Source organism: Cyprinus carpio, chromosome A5 (assembly GCF_018340385.1).
Source record: "Cyprinus carpio isolate SPL01 chromosome A5, ASM1834038v1, whole genome shotgun sequence".
Classification (NCBI taxonomy): Eukaryota; Metazoa; Chordata; class Actinopteri; order Cypriniformes; family Cyprinidae; genus Cyprinus; species Cyprinus carpio.
Genome location: NC_056576.1, coordinates 30,715,699 through 30,739,191, shown reverse-complemented (window position 1 = coordinate 30,739,191; position 23,493 = coordinate 30,715,699). Strand labels below are relative to the sequence as shown.

General features: G+C 36.3%; 3 protein-coding genes across 9 annotated transcripts; 1 reads left to right on the top strand and 2 right to left on the bottom strand.

The window, feature by feature from the left end:
• Nucleotides 1-716: 716 nt before the first annotated feature.
• Nucleotides 717-10,703, bottom strand: lrwd1 (leucine-rich repeats and WD repeat domain containing 1). 7 transcript variants are annotated; one of them, XM_042756878.1, is made up of 16 exons: nucleotides 10,621-10,703; nucleotides 9,986-10,067; nucleotides 9,631-9,865; nucleotides 9,354-9,473; nucleotides 9,103-9,249; nucleotides 8,551-8,646; nucleotides 7,598-8,074; nucleotides 6,955-7,084; nucleotides 6,752-6,858; nucleotides 3,232-3,439; nucleotides 3,073-3,145; nucleotides 2,790-2,930; nucleotides 2,597-2,700; nucleotides 2,310-2,468; nucleotides 1,453-1,562; nucleotides 717-1,147 (listed from the first exon to the last, which is right to left on the bottom strand). In XM_042756878.1, the coding sequence occupies exons 1-16, from the start codon at nucleotides 10,631-10,633 to the stop codon at nucleotides 998-1,000; spliced, it is 2,352 nt and encodes a 783-aa protein (XP_042612812.1). In that variant the 5' UTR covers nucleotides 10,634-10,703; the 3' UTR covers nucleotides 717-997. The 7 variants fall into 7 exon arrangements, with proteins under 7 accessions (XP_042612812.1, XP_042612813.1, XP_042612814.1 ...); XM_042756879.1 differs by having other exon boundaries at nucleotides 6,958-7,084; nucleotides 10,621-10,699; XM_042756880.1 differs by having other exon boundaries at nucleotides 6,955-7,078; nucleotides 10,621-10,699.
• A 493-nt stretch (nucleotides 10,704-11,196) lies between these two features.
• On the bottom strand, nucleotides 11,197-13,505 carry polr2j (RNA polymerase II subunit J). The gene is made up of 4 exons (XM_019096940.2): nucleotides 13,349-13,505; nucleotides 12,772-12,861; nucleotides 12,504-12,678; nucleotides 11,197-11,598 (listed from the first exon to the last, which is right to left on the bottom strand). Exons 1-4 carry the CDS (start codon nucleotides 13,399-13,401, stop codon nucleotides 11,563-11,565), a joined length of 354 nt encoding a protein of 117 aa, XP_018952485.1. The 5' UTR covers nucleotides 13,402-13,505; the 3' UTR covers nucleotides 11,197-11,562.
• Nucleotides 13,506-19,083: 5,578 nt separating this feature from the next.
• On the top strand, nucleotides 19,084-23,180 carry ncf1 (neutrophil cytosolic factor 1). The gene is made up of 11 exons (XM_042756877.1): nucleotides 19,084-19,245; nucleotides 19,370-19,450; nucleotides 19,655-19,730; nucleotides 20,488-20,653; nucleotides 20,871-20,932; nucleotides 21,024-21,146; nucleotides 21,824-21,931; nucleotides 22,041-22,158; nucleotides 22,269-22,382; nucleotides 22,488-22,669; nucleotides 22,786-23,180. Exons 1-11 carry the CDS (start codon nucleotides 19,174-19,176, stop codon nucleotides 22,914-22,916), a joined length of 1,233 nt encoding a protein of 410 aa, XP_042612811.1. The 5' UTR covers nucleotides 19,084-19,173; the 3' UTR covers nucleotides 22,917-23,180.
• The last annotated feature ends 313 nt before the right edge of the window (nucleotides 23,181-23,493 follow it).

Sequence of the window (23,493 nt, the reverse complement as noted above, 5' to 3'; positions counted from 1 at the left end):
GAATCAAGTCAACTATTTATTTATTTTGTGATCACATAGCCTCTGCCATAAAAGTCGAGTTTCGTACCATTAAGTAGCGATTTTTAAAAATTCAAAACAGCAGTCCTAGAAAAGTAATCAACAAAGTGGGCTGCAGTCCTTAGTTATATATATATATAAAAAACACAAACACTATGCCATATTTTCTTCAAATACATTTATTTCACACACTAAGTATACTTCAAATCTATTAACATATTATATCTTTAGTTGGACCTCAGCATTACTTCCACACAATTATATTGCATTAAGCACAAAATTAGTTGTTTCAATTTAGCAGACTTCAGGTATACCAGTTTAGTATACCAAAAGTACAATTACAGGGTATTTTTTTATTAAGCACATAAAAGTATTTGTTGTATACTTAGCACAAAACTAATGTATTTCAAATACATTTTTTTTCACTAGGGTCTTATCTATATGTTAAACAGGATAAACAGCTATTTGTTTGTAGCAAACAAATCTTAATGCACCAAACTACTAAAAACTGCACTAAATTAACAAAAAGGGGATAACAAATGAAACCAGGCACATACATACAGGATCACAATATTATATGGTTTGTTATTTTGTTGACATTTTACATTTACAACTAAGAGTGAGGCATGAATGAAAATAATTTAAATAAGAAAATGGTGCATAACACCATTTTATTTATTAAAACAAAAGGTCATTTTTTTGTAAAATGCCATTATTTCTTGACAATCTCTGAAATATATTTTGAAGAAAATGTTTAAAATACTACTACAAGAAGAAGAAAAAAAAAAAACACTGAAAGACTTAAAATTTGTTTTTCTCTGTCTCTTTGAGACAATACGTCTTTAAAATAGGTGAAGTATGCTGATTAATTTTCTTTTTAACTGTTTTCCTCACAGAACCATGATCTCACTTCAAACTCAGTCCAGAAATGCAAAGCAATAAGGAGAAATACTGCCAGCAACTGAACATTTCTTTGTGCTCATCTACCCTCTCTCTTCCAAACCACAGCCATGTTCTTGTCAGTAAGGGCAACCAAGTAATGTAGATCAGGATCCATGGCTATGCCGTTAATAGATGGCCCCTCTAATGCACCCTTTCCAGCTCTAACCGGTGATGGCCACTCCAGCACCTGAAAAAACATGAGCAAAAGAGGACACTGAGATCCAGCAGCTCTGTATTCAAACATTAACAGCAACCACTCCTCTGGTGTTTACATGCTGAAAAGATAGGATTGGATTCAGTCCTGTAGCTAATAGGATTATTTTAGTGCCAGGATTATTTTGAAGTGGATTATCATCTTTTCTGCATGACAGAAAAAAAAGTTAAATAAATAAAACTGTAAATACATACCATATTTAAGATTATCATTAATTCCCAATCCAAGACCTTACATTACCACATACACTATCTCTCACCCAGCAATGATTAACTTACCTCAGTGGCTGAGATTGTTTTTCCACTCTTGAAGTTTTCCATCATGGTGTCTGTGATATGGTACATCCATAGCCTGCCTTGCTCATCCCCACACACCACATAACCATATCCTACAAGAAAAAACAATCACACATCAGTTTGGCTTTCAGATTTTCTGCATATCTGAAGCCATATTTCTGGGCTGTTTGAATCTGCATAAACACAGAGAATCTGCCCAGTGATTTGGTATATTATTAATGAGTGCTGTCTAGACAGAGTCTGCATATTTTTATTAACAAAGTCAATGTTTTGTACATTGACATTTGTCTATATGATAAGGAAAGATAAAAGTTTGTGCACAATAATGGTAATCACAATTGTTTTGCTTAATAAAAAAAAATAAAAAAGTTTTAATGTGGAATTTGATTTGAGTTAAGGCCCGTTCACACTAAGAACGATAACTATATTAGTGTCCAGATCAGCGGACGATATCGTGGCTGACGCTTTAAACTCTCAAGCTTGTTACAGCAGGATTGATTCTGATTGGCTGTCAATGTTTTTATTGTTCATCAGCTGGAAAAAAAATCGTTCTGAAAGAGATTCCAATGATATCTGAATGCTGACGGTTTCTATAGCAACCAGAATTTGTGAAGGCAGCTGCAGTGACGCGATTACTTTACCGATTAGCGATTGGCTCTTTTACTCAGAAGGGCGGGGCTTCCTTTCGATAGAGTGGCAATATTGAGCGTTTCATTTTTCCCTATTCAAAACTATATGAGTGAAACGTCTTGGGTATTCTATATAATCATGATCACAATTAAAATAAGACTGATCGTGCAGCCGTACCTTATGACTTTTCATACACATATCATGAATACCTGGACAGGTGCCTAGAGACAGGTATGGGATGTCCGTGCTGGACCACTGCAGCTCAGCCAGAACAACAGCTGGCACCTCTTTCTTTCTGCCATTCCAGGATGCCCGTGTGGCACTCCAGCTCCACAGGTAGATAGAGCCCTGCATGTGGCTCTTGGATGCTATATATATACATATTTAGTAACTTTTATTATTATTATTATAGTTCATTCTTATATAGAAAATTATTTTATGGCAATAGCATATTATTTGGTCAACTGGTCTTAAATTTTTCTTACTGTTTACTCACCCACTATATCATCTGAGAGGAAGCTCAGTCCATCAATAGTCCGGTAGGTGTTTTTCTTGTCCTTTTTCTTGTAAACTGGAAACACAATCTCCATCTCCTCATTTCTGAAAAACCATGTCAATTACAATAAAGTGTTTTTTCTTTGACAACATGCACAGATAAATCAGCAGAGGGATGATGATCATTTCTGAACCTTTTCTGTGTGTTTTTGCTGATCTGGATGTCAAAGACATACAGCCCGTCATCACAGCCCGAGAGGAGGTGCGTGTCTGGAGACGTGGGGAGCAGAGAGAGATGCAGAGGAGTGGAGCCCGTCTCCAGGACTAGCAGCTTACTGTAAAAAATACAGAAATAAAGAAATACAAATGTAATGGATAAGTCTGTGAGAATGCAAATGTTTTTGAAAAAAAAAACTGCAGCACATTCTATCAGTTCTAAATTTAGTATTAAAAAATTCTGAACAATAAATAAACAACCTGATTTTAAAGTTGTAATCACGATCCAGTCCACTAATATCCCACAAAAAGATCTTATTTTCATACGTCCCAGCTGTAAATAGAAATAAAGATTTTTAGTTATTTGCATCTATATAGCTCAACTAAAGTCTCACTGTGTTCACTGATTGCTTCACTCACTGAAGAGAAAGCTAGCGTTGCGTGGACTGAAGCGCATAATGGAAATGGCACGTCGACTGGCATGAAACTCTCCAAATGCCAGGTTGACTCGGGGATGGATGAGCTTCACCAGACCCCTCTTACCCCCAGCTGCCAGGATATTGCAGGGCCGGCCAGAGCCACCAGTCCTGGACATCAGCACCGTGGACCATGCTAATGAGAAGAACTCCTACAAGACAACAGTGGATGCAACATTACATTTACAGCCACTGGATGCCAGTCAAATGCAGCATGTTTGCTTTCAACTCTTGCAGAACAGGCCACTGGATTCTGTGACATCAGTAACTGTTATGTTCAAAACGGAACACACACTGAATGGAACCTCACTATATACAGTACATAATACACATTTTCTCTCTTTTTTTTTTAAATAGTGTATGGAAAAAAGTAGGCACTATGCAAGCATTTTAGCTGTTGTGGTGCCACCCAGTTCATCTTAGAAAAATCATGTTTTAAAAAAAAAGAATTTAAATTTTATTTTGCCTGCTGTTTTATTATTGCTGTTACTGCTTTTTTTTACTATATATAAAAAAAAACATCCTATCTTTTTTTATTTTTGGGATTTTTTTATTGATTTTTTATAAATATTGAATTTTAAAAAATTTTTTATGTATATAATTTGTTCTGCATATTGGTTATCAGACACATAAACATACAACTTATCACTATTGGTTCTATAAAATAAATTAAAAAAAAAATCAATATCAGTTATGTTCATTTCAAAAGGACTGTCAAGTTGAGCACATTGCATTGTGGGAAAAAGTATTGCCAATTTTTGGCAAATGTTAGGTTATCTAGGTATTCAATCCATATGGAATATTTGCATTCTATGCACGAGTACATGTACACAGCAGAAATAGAATAACTCAAGTATTAGGGCTGTGCAAAAAATCGAATACGATTTTCATGCGCATCTCTTCAGTAAAGACGCTCCAGTGATTAGTAGTATATCTCAAGCACGTGCGTTCAGATCAGGGTTGCCAGGTTTTCACAACAAATCCTGCCCAGTTGCTTCTCAAAACTAGTTCAAAACTAGCCCAATCGCGTTTCCAGGAGGTTCCCCGATAAAAAATTGCATCCCGGGGTTAAAATATACGTTTTTGGCAGGGTTGCCCTGGTAATATTCACATTTTAGGGGCTAAATATCACGTTATTGGTATTGGGGTCGCTTCAGCCCGCGGGACATGAAAAACAACCGCAGACTTGGCAACACTGGTTCAGGTGGAGTGGCATTTACTACACAGAGCCGTAATTCACTGACAATCTACACAAAATCGATTTTAAAATCGCAGGCAATTCTTTGTCGATTTTGAAAGCGATTTTGTGTAGCTTGTCGGCTGGGCCGGACTTACCATTGGGCTTGAGTGGGCTGCAGCCCATGGGCCCCACCTTGGAGGGGGCCCCGCCTTTTGCCCGTTTTATGTTTGTTTGATTTGTTCATTATTATACGCTATTCAGAATTCATTCATTATTAACCTCATTTCCACTGCGCAGGCGAGCAGTGTTGCCAAGTCAGCGGTTTCCCCCGCGGAATTTGGCTACTTTAACATTGTTTCTGCGGGTTGATTTTCATGTCCGCGGGGTGTTTAAGCGACCACAAGAACGTGATATTTATTCCCTAAAATGCGATTTTTACCAGGGGACCCCTCGAAATGCGATTGGGTTAGTTTAGGCTAGTTTTGAGTACCAATTGGGCAGGTTTTTGCCGTGAAAACCTGGCAACCATGCAGCGCAAGATCTAAACGGGCAAGCTGAGGCTACTACAGCTTATAAACTACAACTAGACCTTCAAGTTCACAATCAAAAACAGCATAAACTGGTATTCATAAACTGACATTTCACATAGAAGGACACTGAATCACGTTTGCATCAATTGGTTTGTTATCACATGGCTACTTCAGCTCCATTAAGCTTTTAGCCCAGAAGAGCGCACATTTATAAAGATAATCATAAATTCTCAAATGTGCACACCTCATTTCTTTACAGAGGATGATTTTATATTAATATATTAATGTTGCACTAAATTAATGCGATCATCTGATGAGTTTTGAGCGCTCTTTCTTGTCTACTGCCATTACACATAGTGGGGAAGATATGTCATTAAAATGATTTTAAATAAAAAAATGACTATTTAATGAGTTTCTGTTTTTTATAACATAGCTATGCCTATGATGTAGGACTTAGCCTATCACACAAACAAATATATATATTGTGCAAGATCGCAAATGTATAGTAAACAACAATAACTTACAGAATTGCGTTTTGCTATGTCAGAAAGCAAATAGAACAAACAGCAGAACCGCTGCATCTCCAAAGTGTTTTGTTCCTCAGGGTCACACGGACCAGTAAATGATTCAAAGTAGTCGTTTGCAAAGTTAAATGAATCAGCTTTTTAAAAAGAATTGGTTGATTCAACTCAATCATTAAGACAGTCACTTGCTGCCACCTACTGGTGGTTGTAGTTTCATATTTAAATAAAAGTAGCTTATTTTATATTTTTAATATTTCTACATTAAAATGTAATATTTAAACTTAACATTTATGCACAATCCATCTATAAATTTTGTTGATAGTGACTTAATTTGATTTTTAGTAGCCAGCATGTCTTTTTATTTGATTGAAATTTATTGATTAAATAAGAACCTGACATAAGAGGACACAGATATGACAATAACTTTTATAATACTAATAAGCCAACATCGGTTTTTTTTTTTTTTTTTGCTCAAAAGTTATTTCAGTGTTTGGATTTCTCAACTGAGCGAACACATCCTGTTTATTATATTATAATGAATATTTAATATTACATTTAAATTATGACTATAGCCTAGACATGTTGCATATTAATTGTACTGTTTATAAACCTCAAAGCATGTTTGTTCATTTTGTGTTACTCCATAATGATGTTCTATTTGAGGGCATTTGTAGTGTAGGTACAGGGCCCAAACATAACCTCAAGCCCAGGGGCCCCCACCTGCCTAAGTCCTGCCCTGCTTGTCGGTGGACTACGGCTCTGTGTAGTAAATGCCGCTCCACCTGAACCAGTGTTGCCAAGTCTGCGGTTGTTTTTCAAGCGACCCCAATACCAATAACGTGGTAATTTAGCCCCTAAAATGAGAATTTTACCAGGGCAAAACCAAAAAGTATATTTTAACCCCGGGATGCATTTTTTATCGGGGAACCTCCTGGAAATGCGATTGGGCTAGTTTTGGACTAGTTTTGAGAAGCAACTGGGCAGGATTTTTTTGTGAAAACCTGGCAACCCTGATCTGAACGCACGTGCTGGAGATATACTACTAATCACAGGAGCGTCTTTACTGAAGAGATGCGCATGAAAATCGTATTCGATTTTTTGCACAGCCCTATCAAGTATGGTTTTCTGAATAACAAGTGTATTGCATGAGATACAGAAAACTGTCTGGCCTACACAACTAAGCCACCTGCTGGTCAGAGACGATATTGTTCAGAACTTCTCTGCACTCACCTCACCAGGAACCTTGTATTTCTTCAGCACGTGTCCTGACTCGCAGTCAATCACACACAAAGTTTCCCCTCCACATGTGGCAACTGTCCGAGACCCACCACTGATACCTAACAGATTAAAAACAGTGCCAGTCGTATAAGATCAAAAACACATTCAAGCATGCCTCTAGATTTAACTGAATTGAATCACTTGATAGTGCTCACCACCATCACTGCATTCCTGTGGGGGCTCAAAGGCACAGGCCCAAAGCTGAGTGCTGAAGTCGTCAGGACTGTCCTGACGACTGTGACACTGCAAGACATGCAACGGCTGCAGACTCACCGGCTCCTGTAACCGCAAGGGAGAGAGACGCCATTAACGATGTGCTAATGACTGAGCAACAAGCAATCAACAGTAAACTGAATACAAATACAGCAGAAGCAACAGGAATCCACAACTTAACGGTGACTCGGTGACAATTCACATGCAAATACAATAGTCCGGCACAATAAGGAAATTGTTTCGACACAAACCTTAGAATGTTCAATTAAGGTCAAAAAATAGGAGTCTCCAAAATATGTTTTTTCTTAAATTATTTTTATTTTTTTACTGAAATAATAAAAGATTATGATTAAACTACTTAAGGCTTTGAAGAATTGTATTCTTCTGAGCAAAACAGGCTTTTATGATTTCCTTATCTTGACTTTTTTTATGTCATGCCTCCAAAAAAAATCAAAATAAATATGAATTCAGTACGTTTTTTTTTTTTTTTTCATAGATATATATTCAAGTCACTGTATGCATTGTCAATATATTTCTGATTCAACATATACAGAAAAAAAAGCATCATGCATGCCTTTGACTCACCTGAGTAACTTTGAGTTTGGCACCGGCAGTTTTCCGAGGTGTGTTGTTTTCTGTTTTGGCAGTTTTCTGTTTGCTCTGTTGACTTGTGGTCTGATCTTTAGCGGTTTTCCTCGGGCTCTCACCTTTAGCCGGTCTTGATGTGGGTGTAGAGATGACTGACTTTGCTGCCCTTCTGGGGCTTTCAGTTTTGCTAGCATTTTCCAGGCGGCTTGATTTCCTTGGACTTCCCTCTGGGGTGCCTACATTGGTCATTCTGGCATGCTTTCTGGGGCTGGACATCATAGGGTCAGTTTTCTGTGGAGTGCTTGTCACACGTTTGGATTTTCGTGGACTAGCCTCAACTGGAGCTGCACTCGCCAGGCGACTCGACTTCCGTGGACTGGCCTCTGTGACAACCTCGGAGTTGTTTCTGATTCTTTTCTGAGGACTTACGATACTGTTACCACCAAGATCACGAGTTCTTCTCTCTGCAGGAGTCTGTGTTGTGTAAAAAAATAAATAGAAATTATTTAATGCAATTAACGTCACAAACATTTTCAAAAGGTTCCCTCGATACAGCCTTAAGCTGGGATGGGAGAAAGCATTTTAGCCATATGAAGCCTACTGGCATGCAAATTTCTAAACTTTGCTTAAATACCTGTCATACACAATTTTGTCCATGCCTACTGTCGTCTGATTGAAATTTGATACTTTTTTATGGCATTTTATGATAATTCTAAAAATCAGCGATTTATATTACAAGATAGCAGAATTTGATCATGCTTTTGGGACAAAATACATATCAGAAACTGCACCATACACATTTTTGCTCAATACAAATTTTTGCTCAATTTTGGCCACTGAACAAAATTAAAGTTTAAAGCTCTAAATTCTCCTATAATCATACTATAATGAACCACACAATCCTGATGTATCAAATAGGTCACACAACAAAATGATGCTGATGACTTTACCTCATTTTCCTTTGTTGGAGTTGTGTCTGTGATTTTGCCTCCTTCTTCTTCACTAAATGTCAGTGATTTCAAATATTCCTTTGCAATCATTTCAACTTAAAAAAAAAAAAACATAGACGGAATGAGGTGAAATGCAACCAATTTTAAGTAAGGTGACCATACATCTTTTTCCTGGACATGTGCTGGCCAGGATTTCTAAACTGCCTAAAATCTCAGGGTTTTGACTTTGTTTTCAAACTTGCTGCAGTAGTTCAGAAGTAGTTTGACCAAAAGTGTGCTGGCATTGTAGATAAGTGACCAAACATGGCATCCAAGATGGGATCTACAGAGAACGGTCAAAGGAATGCAAACACATATACATATATATAGTATGAGCATTGTAGAGAGCATGTCAATAGGAAAATAAAGCTAAAACCCATTAGGCAATTTAGAAACTGGACCATAAAAGAGGACAAATGATCATCCAAGTAAAGTCAGAACAATTTAGATGCTGTATGAATTCAAAATCTATGTCAGGACCACTAAACACAATATTCACGCTAGAGTACCCACCCTCCACTTTGTGTATTCACTCAAAGAATTTGGACCGTATTTGATTTGGGTGCAGGCAGCAACAACAAAGCGCTTCTCTACAGCAGCCAGACTTTGTGCTGTAATGGGATCAGGGAGACCGAAGCTTCGTTCCCACACACCAATCACCTAAACGTTACCAAAAAAAAGCACATTTAAGAAACATCGCACAGACAAACTGTTTTCGCTGTGGTCAATGGCTGAAAGTGACAAGTGGAAGAGTCGGTTCTCACCCGCTTCCTGAGGATCTCGGTGCTGCCGTGGCGAATATGATGGGCCGTAGAGCTGATGTCCTTCCCATTGAACATCCTCAGTTTAGGTAACAGGAAGATCACTTTGTGTTCATCATTGACCTAAAAAAAAAAAAAATCAAACAAACACATAAAACAATTAACAGACACAACAAGACCCACAGTGTCTAAAATGCCACTAAAGATGCTATTGATAAAAAAAAAAACATGATTTTTGACGTTAAAATGTGCGGATTGAATTTCAGAGCATGTTTCTTACTGTGAGGTAGAGGTTGTCCTCTAGTCGAAGTTCCTCTATGTTTCTCAGAGCTTCCAATGACACTACATCCTCCATATCATTGTTTGAGCAGTTAAGGATCTTCAGCGAGGGCAGACAGAGGCCTTTGGGAATCTCCTGCAGCAGGTTCCCAGACAAATCCAACTGCTCCAGACTACACAGTTTAGATAGCAGAGGCACTGGCAGATCCTCGCTCTTCAGACCCATGCGTGAGAGACTGTGCAGAACACAGATTACACGACTATATATCAGAGCAATATTTTAAACGATTCAGTTTTTAACATAAGGGCATTAACCATAACATCATGCCTAGGAAACACAAAAGTGACTTTCTTACTTGAGGATCTTGATCTGTTCCAGTTTGTTTGTCTTTGGAGAGCTTTTCTCCAGCAGTATCTTCTCTGTTATCTTCTCCATGGCTGTGAAAATGTGAGTATTGTGTCTGATCAGAGCTTTTAAAGGTGGGCTGTGTTGATAACAGGTTTCAGAGACGTAGTAAAACTCTTGCTATTGGATGTTTAGGTGTCAGAACCACAATGCACCTGGTATTGTTATGTAGTGATACAGGACGAGTGGCCTATTCACGCCCTATAGTGGCTCTGAACACAGGAGATTGCCCTGAAACTTTTGTAGAGACTAGAGAGAAACATAATTTGCATCCTGTTGATACTGGAAAGGGCGAAGTAAACAAAGAAAATGTGTGGTTATAATTCCCAAACCAAGTTTTACAAATTAGAAATTAATAAAAACTCAAAAATTTCAAGTACATTTTGAAAGCACAGTGATGAAGATATTTAAATGTCGTGCATATTTTCTTAATAACGTACCGTATTTATTAAGTGCTTAAAACAATTGACTGCTAAATTCGTAACTGCATGTTATCGCATGTTCATTGTGCGGTTGCATCTAGATTTATTGAATGAAAGTTTTACAGACAAATGTATTGGGTTTAAGTCGATTTACACAGCTTACCTCTAATGTACATGCGGGGCAAGAGATCTTTAAATATACAGTACTCGCAGTCACGTGGATTAGAACGGCAGATCGTTTTCCCGGGAAAATACAAATGAACTTTGACCGGCTTTGACGTAAAGTTTGGTTTTGGCGTCACCATTCCGCCATATTGAGTGTGGCACTCTAGTCTGAAAATCTGAGTGTGCAGTCACCATATATATTTATATTCATAATTTCAAGCACACTTATGAATATAAACCAGTGGTTCTCAACCAGTGGACATATTTAAAAAAGTTTATTTAATTTAATTATATTAATATAATCTAAATTAATCTTAAAAATTAAGATGTGCCACATTAAAATGACATCAAGAAGCAAAGGTACATATCCACTTAGATATGAGGGCCTTTGAATACAGGAGCCAAAAGGTTGAGAACCGCTGATACCAAATCAAAAATATATATCTAAAAATATACATTTAATGTTATAATGTAAAAGGCTCACAAATAATGGCATATTTGCTGAATCATAAGACCTCTTGGCCTTTAAAACCACAATGTTAAGATTCAAATAAATACAAGTCAATGTATTTAAAAAAAAAACAACAACCTTTATTAATAACAAAATAACAAACTACATCACAATTAAGTGGGACACTGAAGAGGAAATTATTTCCTTGTACATAAATTTGGTGTGCGAAATATTCTTGAAGAATTTGATTGTTTCATCATACCAACATGCTTTGTTAGAAAACCAAGACCACAGATCTTAAGTGTTGTTAGAGGCTGTTCAAAATCTCTTACGATTTATTATGAGAGCTTGTTAACTGACCTCATAATATTTAATGAAAATAAATGAACGGGAGTATTGTAGCCCATCACAGAAACCCAGTTTAAGAGTGACTATTGTGCAGTCCATGGTGAGTTAGCCTCGTTGTCATCCAGTGCAGTGTGATGGTCTTCATTCTATTCCCTCTTGCTTGTCTTTGATGGCAACCTAAAATGAAAAAGCCACATCAGTGTCTGGAATATAAAATACAGACTCCTCCACACAATAGTTCTCATTCACTAATAACTGTGAGGATCATTTGCACTTATACTCACAGGAGAATTCTTATAAAAATTCAAATGCCTAATTCATAACATGTGCCCATGTACATAAATTTATTCAGATTTCAGACCTCTCATAAGCAGCTGCATACTCATATTTCCATTTTTATGCAGAGAAATTTCACAGCTCGAGCTAAAATGCCGGTTTTCTTAATCTTTTACTTTAATTTATTTATATATATATATATATATATATATATATATATATATATATATATATATATATAAATAAACATCTACAATTAAAAATTATTTTTTAACACAACTATAAGGCCACCCAGGGTATGTGATTCAAGGCAAGGTTAACTAAAACTAAAATCAAAACTAAAACCATTCAAAAAATAAAACTGTTGCTTGAAATAACACAACCATTAACAATCATAGCAAATATTATAACAGGTTCTTCCTCTGCTATTCACCGTCCGTCACTTTGCAAAATACTCTATTCGTGTATGAACAAAAGCACTAATATTATCAGTTGGCCAGTTTTCTTCTCAGTGCAATGGAAAAGAGATTTTAAAAAATGTGTCAATATGTTGTATTGTTGACATGCAAATGTTTGTGCCGGTCTGAAAAGACACGTTGACAATAGTTCGTTCAACATAAAATTATCCCACCGAATACAACAGGCCTTTACACATAGAAGATCCCAATTTAGTTATAGGTTGTTCAAATCCCTTACTGTATGTATAAAAAATAATAATAGTAATGCTTGGCCTAGCAAATCTCACTAATAAATCAAATCACATCATCCTTCGCGGAACTGAAACAGACTATGTATGTGACACACACCCTGAATCGCTCTTCCAGCAGGGACAGTTCACTGATCAGATCAGTGATGGCATTCGTGAAGGCTTCCTGGGGACTGTAGTCTGGTGTCGTCTGAACACGGATCACTATCTTGTGCTCCAGAGGATGAGGGACCTTATATCCGGCAAACAGCACCTGAGGGTCCTTCAGCAGTTGTCTAATGGGAACACGTCATAGGGTGAATACAAAAACCAACACAGTGGTCACAACATATCAGAGTCATTTGGCCATCGGATGCTTATGCACTTACGAGCGGATGATGTTCCCCAGTGTGTGATCCTCTTTATTCAGTGTGAACAGACATGCATTTGGCACCTTGGTGTCTTTAACTATTGTGATCCTGTAAAAAAAAAAGAAAAAAAAGTTGAATAGGAATATTATGCTATTACTTCCCTTTACAAACTGTACTGTTATGGTACAGTGATGGTGATAATATGGTACTTTGATGTAAGTTATACACTATAGTTATTTACATGATACTAAGAATGTCACGGCATCATGTCCAAACCGTTTGTTTTTGTATGTGTGTGCGTTTGTGTGTGTGTGTGTGTGTATAGAGACAGAGAGAATAAGAAAATACATATATTTTCAAGTCTAGTGTATAGCTTGTAAAATAAAAAGCGCAGTGAGGTATCCATTAAGTCATGTAATGAGCACAACAGAACAGGTAAATATTGTTTTACAGATGGACTTACTAATTGTCGTTAGCCAACAAGCTAAACACTTCTAACCCCCGAGTTCCACCTGACTGAATTTGTTTCATTACAGGTTTTAGTCAGTTCAGTCAGTTTCACTTACTATTAAAGATCGCGTTGGATTGCACTTACTTCTTTTCTCCCTCAAATAGCAAAAAGGACTCGAATGCCGGTGGCGCGTTCATCCTGTTTAGAAAACTGTAGCGATGCTGCTAATGGACGCACATTGCACTGCGCATGCGCATTACACGACGCGAAACGTGCAGTGTTGAGTGGAGTCCGCTGGAGGGCAACGAAGAGCCGTAGATAAAGAGGCAAAGACGTCAACCTTTACCTTTCTTAATTATTTGAGAATGATTTTTTAAAATAAATCCAATTTTGACTTTTTTTTCTGATCAAATTACAGCGTTATTATCAGATAAATTGACAGTAGCTTAATGTATTAGACGCCCTAAATATATATTTTTTATTATTTCTTTCTACTTTCTACACTCTTTAAAGGTTCTTTACACGCAGTAACAACTATATCGTCCAGAAGAATTTGTTTTTGATTTAATGTTTCTTTGTGACTACACAGACACAACACACTCAACAGGTAAATAATTTAATTCTTAATATGTCTATAATTTAAATTTAACTTTTGAATTGTAACTGGTATCCTATCAGTTATGGGTCTCTCTCTCTCTCTCTCTCTCTCTCTCATCTCTCTCTCTCTCTCTCTCTCTCTCTCTCTCTCTCTCACACTCACTCACTCACACACACTCACACTCACACTCACACACACACTCACACACTCTCTTCTTTGTTTTTGTGAAAAGTGGGGTAACATCCCACAGGCGTAATGGTTTTTTATACTGTACAAACTGTATGTGCTATTTCCCCTACACCAACCCTACACCTAACCCTAACCCCTTACAGGAAACTTTGTGCATTTTTAATTTCTCAAAAAACAAAAAAAAAAAATAACTAATTCTGTATGGTTTATAAGCGTTTTGAAAAATGGGGACATGGGATATGTGTTCATAAGTCACCCTCTCCTTGTAATGCCTGTGTCATACCCATGTCATTATACAAAGTTGTGTGCTGATATGTCACAAACACACACACACACACAGTTGCACAGTTCAGAACTATTTGTACATTCCTATTGCCAAAGCAATGCAGCATTGCTGCATACAAAATGTGCAAGAATGGAATAGTTCAAAATAATATAAGGAAAAGAAGTACAGTAATACAGCAAAATAGGAAAGAGCATTGATAGAGTGTGCAGGAGACAGACTGGAGCTGGATCACTCTCATGTTGTGACAGGCGAACACATACTGTGCTGCAGTCTGCACATTCCCCTGATAAGATGGACACTTTCTCATCGTTTGACAGAGGCTCAAAGTTCTGGTGTGTATGTATAAATTTATGAAAAATGTTTTCATGAATTTGTGAGTATTTTATGCATTCTGTGAGAAAGTGCAGCACTGTCTGGATTTTGTTTGGCAGTGTGGACAGCCTCTCTTCCTGTGTCTGCCCGTCTCTATCATGAGCCTGTGTCCACTGAGTCTGTACCTGCTCAAGGGGGCTCTCAGTTTTTATCTGTTACTTTGTGCAAATAGTCTGCCATATTGTGCTATCGTTTTAAGACCAACTGACATTGCATTTGACTTTGTTGTTGTGTTTGAGTTTCCCAGTGATTGATGTAGTTGTGTTTGATTTCACAAATCCATTACAGTTTTTTTCAATTGCTTAAGCACAATTTTGAAAACAGTGCACCGTTTTTCAAACCCCTTCACACAATTAGCACAACACTACACCAAAGTAGCACAACCCCTCTTTGCAAAATGGAACACTTTTGTCAAAACTATACAATGTCTTAAAAACTTTATTTTGTTGTCATAATATAAACACAACCATCATATGGTCTGATTCTGTTTGAATCAGTTAAACACTCCTGTGCTCAACCTAAAACACTTTTAGCATTTACACAGTGTAAAAATAAATTCACCAACACCACATGACACCAATTGTGCAGTCTAATGAAAATATTTATTTATTTTCATGTACTCAAGTCAGTCAACACTGAACATGTCAACAAAACATTCATAACAAAACATTTTCCAGTTGTCATACAGTATAACTGAACGTACCATTGTACTGTAAGCTTACAGTAATACTGTAACAAATTACAGATCCAGTTCAGTACCGAATAAAATAAAAAATAAAAACCTTAACATCTCTCTGCCTAGCTAGATCGGGCCACAGGGCCTCGTCAACATCACAGGCTATATTTTCATTTGCAAGGCAACGTGGGAAGAATCTTTTGGAGTGACTAATCCATCCTTATATGGATGCTGCTTCAATTTGATCACATGCTTCCTCCATAGCTTGAATGAGGGCAATCTGGACATAGGGCCGGAGATCATAAACCTTCCACCGCCATGCTGAAAAGAACTCCTCGATGGGGTTTAGGAAGAGGGAGTATGGTGGAAGGTATTGAACTGTAAATTGTGGGTGTTGATGAAACCAGTTTGGACCAGAGTAGAACGATTGAAAGCTACACTGTCTCAGATGACAATGTATTGCATCTGGTTCTTTTGGTTTGCTGCTGTGATAATATTGTGTAATCTGTCTAAAAATGTAAGAATGAGGTCAGTGTTGTAAGAACCCAAGTTGGCATGGCGGTGGATGACCCCATTCTGTGTAATGGCAGCACAAAGAGTAATGTTTTTTTCCCGTTCTTCTCACTGTTTTCAGGTTAAATCCAGCCTCATCAATGTATATAAACACATGCAGGACTTCTTCCGCATCCATTTGCAAAACTCTCTGAAATACAGCAAAATATCACATTGTGTAGATCAATAAACTAGGCCTGCTGTGCAGTAAAATAAAATGTACAGTAAAAAGGTTATGTGTGCAGTACACAATACTATGGCACTAGTGTGTCATCTGAAGCCAAAGTTTGAGTTTGGCAAAAGAGAACATGTTTTTGACTAAACTATTTGATTTTGACCTGGAAGTTTGCTCAGGTTGGTGTGTAGTTTTGAGATTGTGTTTGTAGTTGTGAGAAAATGGTGAATTGTTGCATGAATTGTGTGTTAGCAATTAAGAAAAACTGTAACATGCCTGTTGTTTCAGTAAAAACAATGCTAAATATCAGGGTTGTATAACAATCAAAATTGTAAATATATAATTTAACCAGTCAGTCATATATATACTGTATTTGCAATAGAGAAAACCCTATTGTTCGGCCACTGACCTGACAGGAACTCTTGTTCCAGCTTGTCCTCATGACCTTCTGACTGAATTCATGAAGTGTTTATACTCACTGTCTATTGAGTGAAAAAAGTAAAAAGTAAAACTGTCTTTTACTCATGATTTACACCTTTTGCAATTCTTATGCAATTCGGTGAGTAAATTATAAACTGTGATTTGGCAATTCAGAAACTTTCCTTTGAGGAAATGAGATAACAGACATTCTTTTTCTGTTTGTGTCATTAAAGCACAACAGTCCTCAATTAAACATAGAGGTTATTAGTCATTCTTTACTGTAATCAATCAAAAGTAGCAATGCAAGCACTATCTAGTTACAGTGTCTAGTCTGGGAAAGACTGAGACAGTGAGATATTTGTTACACAATCTCCCTGTTTGTTTTCTCGCTTCACCTGTTTCCATAGTTAACAGTTATAAAGCTACTCAGCTGCCACATTATATCAGGAGGAGACAGTATAAATGCAAGAAGATTGAGTTTTTGTCAGAAAAGGATTTTTAATGATCTTTGATGACAAGTGATGTTATCACCCACACAAAGTAACATGAAAAAAGGAAAATGCCTGGGAGAAAGGGAAACGAGAAGTTAGAAGACAAACAGTCCAGACATCAGTCAAAAAAGCAAAAGAAGTGGGCGTGTGTTTATGGGAGAATGTCAAACATGGGTGACAAAGCCATGAAGGAGGCATGCAGACCACCAGACTTTCACAGATTGCTTCACTTCTTCCACATTTGATGGGACTTCAAAAATGATTCAGGGCCAAATGTTTAGTTTTTTTATAATTTTGTTTAACACGCCTTCTGAAAAATGGCATCTTTAGCATGAATCACAAGGAATCTTCATTTAGGTATTCACGAATAGCATTATTTTTATTTATTTATTTTTTTTTATTTTTTTTATTTGCCTTGCATCCTACCTCAAAAGCTGAACATTACTTAAAATGACTGCATATTTAGAAACAACTAAGTGGTTTGTAGTTACAATATGTTAATTCATAATATTTTAAAATATTAACTACATTGACAAGTTAATGTCTATAGTGTAATTTAGGTGTTTAATTAGGTCAACTGCTAATGACCCACAAATTATCCCCTTATGATGGACCCTCATAAATATAAATATATATTATATTCCAAAAATATAAATGCAGCAATACAATTTTATGTATAAAGACCTATGTGAAGAAAAAATGTCAATAGATTATATATATATATATAGTTACTGTACTGAAGCAAAAAAAAAAATAAATAAATATAATATAAATATAAAAAATATATAAAAAAAAAAAAAAATATATATATATATTATATATACTGTACTGAAGCAAATAAAATAATATATATATATACTGACTTTGTATTAAAGGTTTCCTTTCTAGCTCATATTAGAGTAATGTTAAATGTATAGTCCAGAATTCAAATTTATTAGAATTTTTCATTTTTATTATAATATTTGAATATCTTTGAAAACTGCAACTTCTTTGTGGTTTGTGGTTACATATGTCATCACAAATCCTCCAAAATCCCCTGGAAATCTTCTAGCTTAAGAAACTCTGGCACTACAGGAAAGTAAATTAGAAAATGATTATGAAGCTTTTATAAAAGGACTTGGGAAGTAGTGTGGTGTTTCAACATAAGAGTCATGTCTGTTTCCAACATGCAATATTCAGTGATATCTAACTACAAAGCAATTTGATGATCAAAAGAGGAATAAGCCATAAAAGGCATTGACCACTTAAAAAAGAGTTGGTTTTTACATTTGCTTCCTTCTCTTTTTTGGTAAACAAGGACCTCTAAAGACAGAGATGTGAACGTGAGGAACTGCTCATAGAGAATGTCTGCATTAACTGTAAGCCAACAATGACCTAAACTATGAATAACAAAACAATGACATATCTGAAGAGGTTATGCCAGCTCTCTATAAAGCATAATATATAAATATGTTGAAATATATACATATTTATAGATCTGTCTTAAACAATCCCTTTGAAAGGAGAGTTCACCCAAAAATGGAAATACCATGAACTACCCTTTAACTGTATCTATTACTTTTATTGTTCAATTGATTTTTTGTCATTTATTTTCCACTTTTTCCATAAAGCATCTGTCTAGAAAGACCAGTATAGTTACTTAAATAGAATTACAAATCATACAAATCTGTACAGTTAATATATGGGGCCCCTTCCTTAAAGATTTAACTGTAATATAGGATTTCTTCTATGCTGCACTGTGTACCTGCAAAGTGTTTTTATGTTTGTCTTCCTGCATTTAGGCTGGGCTTGGTGGTCTTTACTTATTATCTGTCTAGTGTACTTTCTTAATTTACTTTGATTGGTTGATTGATTAAATGAATTGACTTTTTCCATCATATTTATTAATTGAAATATGTACTATTGTGTATTATGCAAAATAGTGTGTAGTGTAAATATATTCTTTATCAGCCAAAATATGTTAATTATCACACAGAAAAAAAAGTTCAGTACACTTGCAGTAAAATGTTAAACACATAACTAATTCTGGAGTTTCCTATCTGTATTTCATCATCAGTTTGTGATGGCCAGGAGTGGAAGAGGAAGTGCTCGAGTGGTTGCACCTCCCACTGTCATAGTCTATAATATCTCCATAAACCTCAGGTGATCATAAGAGCAAAGCGAACTCTCTTACATCCCTTCAGCTCGTGGTCAGACCTCAGTCGTGCAGGATGGCTGAATCGTACGTGCGACACGTGGAACTGTTAGGCTTTGAGAAAAGATTCTTTCCCAGCCAGCACTATGTAAGTAAGCTACTCCAAAAATGGTGAAATATCAAGATAAGTATAGAAACTGTACATATTAAACAAGTAAAGTTTTTAACTATCGAACAATAAAATCCTTTCTTTTTCATTTCTTATACTAAAGGTGTACATGCTCATGGTTAAATGGAGTGATCAGTCTGAAAAGCTGGTGTACAGACGCTATCCAGAAATCCATACATTTCATGTAAGTCTGGTTTTCAGTTCTCTACAGTTGAAAGTGTAGTAGAGTCTAGATTTTCCTTTCCCAACCTGATTTTATTTTCATTACTGCAAGCATTTTCTGTATTTCTAATCACGCTGTCATATTTGTATAGAATTATTTTTTGTAATATAGTCTAAAATCAGTTATATATATATATGTTGTTGTTTTTTGTTGTTTTTTTTACAGAAAGCTTTGAAGGAAATGTTCCCAATTGAGGCAGGAGACATTGACAGAAATGACAGAATCATTCCCACATTACCAGGTCAATCTTCAGATCATTTGATCCACTTTCAGAAAGAACAAAACAGCATATCCTAAATGATTTACTAAGTTAGCAGCATCTACAGACTCATACAGAAGCAATAAATGAGTCAACATAATGTGGTAGTTTCATTTTTCAGACAATACAGAAATAGGGTTTGGCTCTCAACGTTCCTATGAGAAGAGGAAACGTCTGCTTAATGTCAAGCATATCAGTTTATAAATTTAGAAGTCATGAAAGGTGCATGACAAATAATGTTAAAACAATTCTATTTGCATGTCATGCCTTCTTGTTTTGGGTTTTTTGAGTTTGAGTTTCAGTTCTGCAAATGATATTTTATGGGGGACATTGTGAGATGCTGATAAGTGTTTTCTTCGGCCTTTCCAGGGTTGCATGCAAGTTAAAGAGATATTGTAACCATGCGGTCAAAAGAGTTTGTGCAACATGACCAAACCACAGAGTTGTCTACAAGTAAAGAGAAGGATTTCTTACACTTGTGACACAACTCTGTGTGAAGTGTTGTGTAGTGGTAGTTTGTATAATATACAAAAATATATAATAAAAGTTAAATGACAAGAATTACGAAATATGTCATAAACAGCCATTCAAAATGTACTCAGTTATAGCAGGCAAAATAGATACTGGAATCATAAAGTCAAAACAGTTATTGCAACACGACAATACTACAGAGTTGCCTGCATTAAGATGATAAAAGTGTAACGTTCCATCTCAAAATCTGTATTTAAATCTCTCTCAGCTCCCAAATGGCTCGACAATCAGAAGACAACAGAGACGAGGCAGGTGACTCTTGCTGAATACTTTCATTCCCTTCTCAACTTGCCTCCGAAGATCTCTCGCTGTCACCTTGTATGTGACTTCTTCAAAATGCGGGCTGAAGATGAAACTCCACCAGCACCGCACCCGTAAGTCTGTCTGGTTAAAGTTAGCAGGTGCTGTGGCTTTGTGGTTATGCTTTGAGCCATAATAGTGGTTATGATGATACATGTTCAATCATGATCTAATCATGTCCCTAAATATATAGCAAGGCCAAAAATAATAATAAAAAACTGCAACTGTGCTTTTTGCTACAGAATACAGTATTTACAAAAAACATTATGTTTTACTTTTGTCTTTCTGTAGATACAAAAGAAATGAGACCTTCATTATGTCCACAAACCGAGCACGGGGCAACACAACATCAGGTGAGAACAAATTCTCCTTTTGATATAATTTACCTGCAAATGCCTTATGCCATTTCCCGACAGGATTTTATAGCTGTTGTTCTTTGTGCAGAAATCACTGGGCCCATCATGCTCGAAAGCTACAGAGTGATCGCAGACTACAGCAAGAGCTCAAAGTATGAGCTCTCTCTAAAGATGGGAGACATGGTGGACATTGTAGAAAAAAGCCCAAATGGTGAGCAGGAAGTGAAATGTGACTCCATTAAAAATTTATTCAATTTATTATTAATAATTTTAATGCAAAATATTAATTTTTAAATTAAATACAATGAAAATTCAATTGTAAATTATATACAATAATATCATTACTATATACATTACTATATATAAAGAAATTGATACTTTAATCAGCAAGAACAAGAATAATTTGATCAAAAGTGACAGTAAAAACTAAATATTTATTTAAAATAAATTCTATTTTTAAACTCTATTCATCAAATATGATCATTAAGCAGCACAACTGTTTTCAGCATTGATTATGATAAAATTATCACATTCTTTATTCACAGGAATAAATAACACTTTTATAATAAAACAGAATACAGTTATTTTAAATTATAATAATATTTCATAATATTCCTTTTTTTTTTACTGCATTTTTTGATTAAATAAATGCAGTCTTTGTGTGCATAAGAGTCTCCTTTCAAAAACATTAAAAAAATCTTATACCAACCCCAAAATTGTGTCCAACTTTAGTGTATAATATATATAATATATGTTAAATTACAAGAACAATCTTGCATTGCATAACCACTCAGACGCACTTATTCATACTCGGTTCTCGTTGCACATTTTTGAGTATCAGTAAGGGGTGAAGCAGATCTGATGTGTGATGTGATCTGATGTTTACAGGCTGGTGGTTTTGTCAGTGTGAGTCCAGGAGAGGCTGGGTGCCAGCTTCATACTTAGAGCCTCTGGATGGAGCAGATGAATCAGAGGAACCAGAGCCTAATTACACAGGTTAGTGTGTATTGCCATACTGCCACTGATTTGAGATGCAAAACACTATTTTGGGAGTTATTAATAATTATGCTGTTCGGATTGTACTGATGATATTTACCCACACCAGGAGAGCTCTACAAAACCACTAAAGGGTATAAAGCTGTTGAAGAGGATGAGCTGACTCTCGAGGCAGGAGAGATGATCGAGGTCATCCATAAACTTCTTGATGGGTGGTGGGTGGTCAGGTATGAGTCATCCTCTTGAAATTTAACCCGATGGTGTTTTGAAACAATCGAAATGCTTGCAATCATTTGATGAGTCATAATCGAATCAGATCCCCAAATGTCTTAAACAGGAAAGGAGAAGATACGGGCTTCTACCCATCCATGTTCCTGTGCAGGACGGGAGAGAGGAAAGAGGTGGATGCGGAGAAGGATGTGGTCATAAGAGCAACACCACCACCCAGAAGGTAGAGCGATATGTCTAGAAGCGCAACGCATATTGAGCTAACAATAACTGAACACTTTGGTTGATAAAAACTTTTTGTTTTTCTTCTGTTTATTTTGGCCAACAGGTCTACCATACGCAACGCCCAGAGCATCCATTCTAAGGGACGTCAGCGAATCACTCAAGACACCTATCGAAGACAGAGTCGAAGGTTCTTACAGCAGCGAGGAAGACTGAACTCCCAATCCAAGAATGGGACACGATCTCCTCTGCAGGAGAGGAAGACAAACAGAGGTGTGCATTCTCCAGATCTGTCTATCTAGCTATGGTTTTTGAAACAATTAGTTTTTACAGACCAGGATAATTTTTATTTTTTTTTTTTTTGATGTATTCTGTTTTTGTTTTTGTGTTTATGTTTGGAAAATTGGGATCTCGTGATGTAGAAGATCAGGATGAAAGTGTTCCAGTCATTCCTCCTCGGCCCAGTCCTCAGCTCATTCTGGAGCGCTGCACTGAGAACACATGCAAGAGAGTCAGCATGCATGAGGCCAACTGAAGGGATTCACTTACGAAGCAATGGGTTAAATCTCGACTTGAATCTGTTAAAAATGGTCACAGGCATTCAGATACTTGTTTAAACAAATTCTCTGTTCATTCCTGCTTAGACCAGAACCTGTTATAAGCTATGTGTGTTACGACATTTTGTTTCTGTCTTCAGGCCAGCTAGCTATACTCCAGTTTGCATTAAGTGTTTGTCTCTTTTTTTGATGTTTTTGTAAACAGTGACAAATATGAAATAAACAATAGTTGGCAAATCAAATGTGTGGTGATATGTCAAGAAGAAACTCCCTTGGTGCTGTGAGATGGTCAGATGGTAATATCAGTATATGATTAACATATATTCATAGGCTAAAACTACCTGCCAGTACCATGGCATCAGATGGTCATGTCATATTAATGTACCACACACCATTGTACTTCTAATGTGCTACCAAACGAGCTTTTGATACTTTCTGTAAGTGTTCATACTTACTAAATACTCTTACAGATATTTCAAAGAATATAGTGGTAGAGTCAAAAAAAAAAAAAAAAAGAGGTAGTGGCAATGTACTTTTGCTAAACTTTTCTTTGTG

Excerpts from the sequence above, each read along its gene's own strand:
- lrwd1 (XM_042756878.1), bottom strand. Across the intron at positions 3,440-6,751 it reads AATACAAGGTTCCTGGTGAG|GAGTTCTTCTCATTAGCATG; the intron begins GTGAGTGCAGAG and ends GTTGTCTTGTAG. Across the intron at positions 2,931-3,072 it reads GATTACAACTTTAAAATCAG|TAAGCTGCTAGTCCTGGAGA; the intron begins GTTGTTTATTTA and ends TATTTTTTACAG.
- polr2j (XM_019096940.2), bottom strand. The coding sequence starts at position 13,401 with ATGAACGCGCCACCGGCATTCGAGTCCTTTTTGCTATTTGAGGGAGAA. Across the intron at positions 12,862-13,348 it reads CTATTTGAGGGAGAAAAGAA|GATCACAATAGTTAAAGACA; the intron begins GTAAGTGCAATC and ends TTTTTTTTACAG. Across the intron at positions 11,599-12,503 it reads TGCTGGAAGAGCGATTCAGG|GTTGCCATCAAAGACAAGCA; the intron begins GTGTGTGTCACA and ends TTTTCATTTTAG.
- ncf1 (XM_042756877.1), top strand. The coding sequence starts at position 19,174 with ATGGCTGAATCGTACGTGCGACACGTGGAACTGTTAGGCTTTGAGAAA. Across the intron at positions 19,246-19,369 it reads TCTTTCCCAGCCAGCACTAT|GTGTACATGCTCATGGTTAA; the intron begins GTAAGTAAGCTA and ends CTTATACTAAAG. Across the intron at positions 22,670-22,785 it reads CAGAGGTGTGCATTCTCCAG|TGGGATCTCGTGATGTAGAA; the intron begins ATCTGTCTATCT and ends TGTTTGGAAAAT.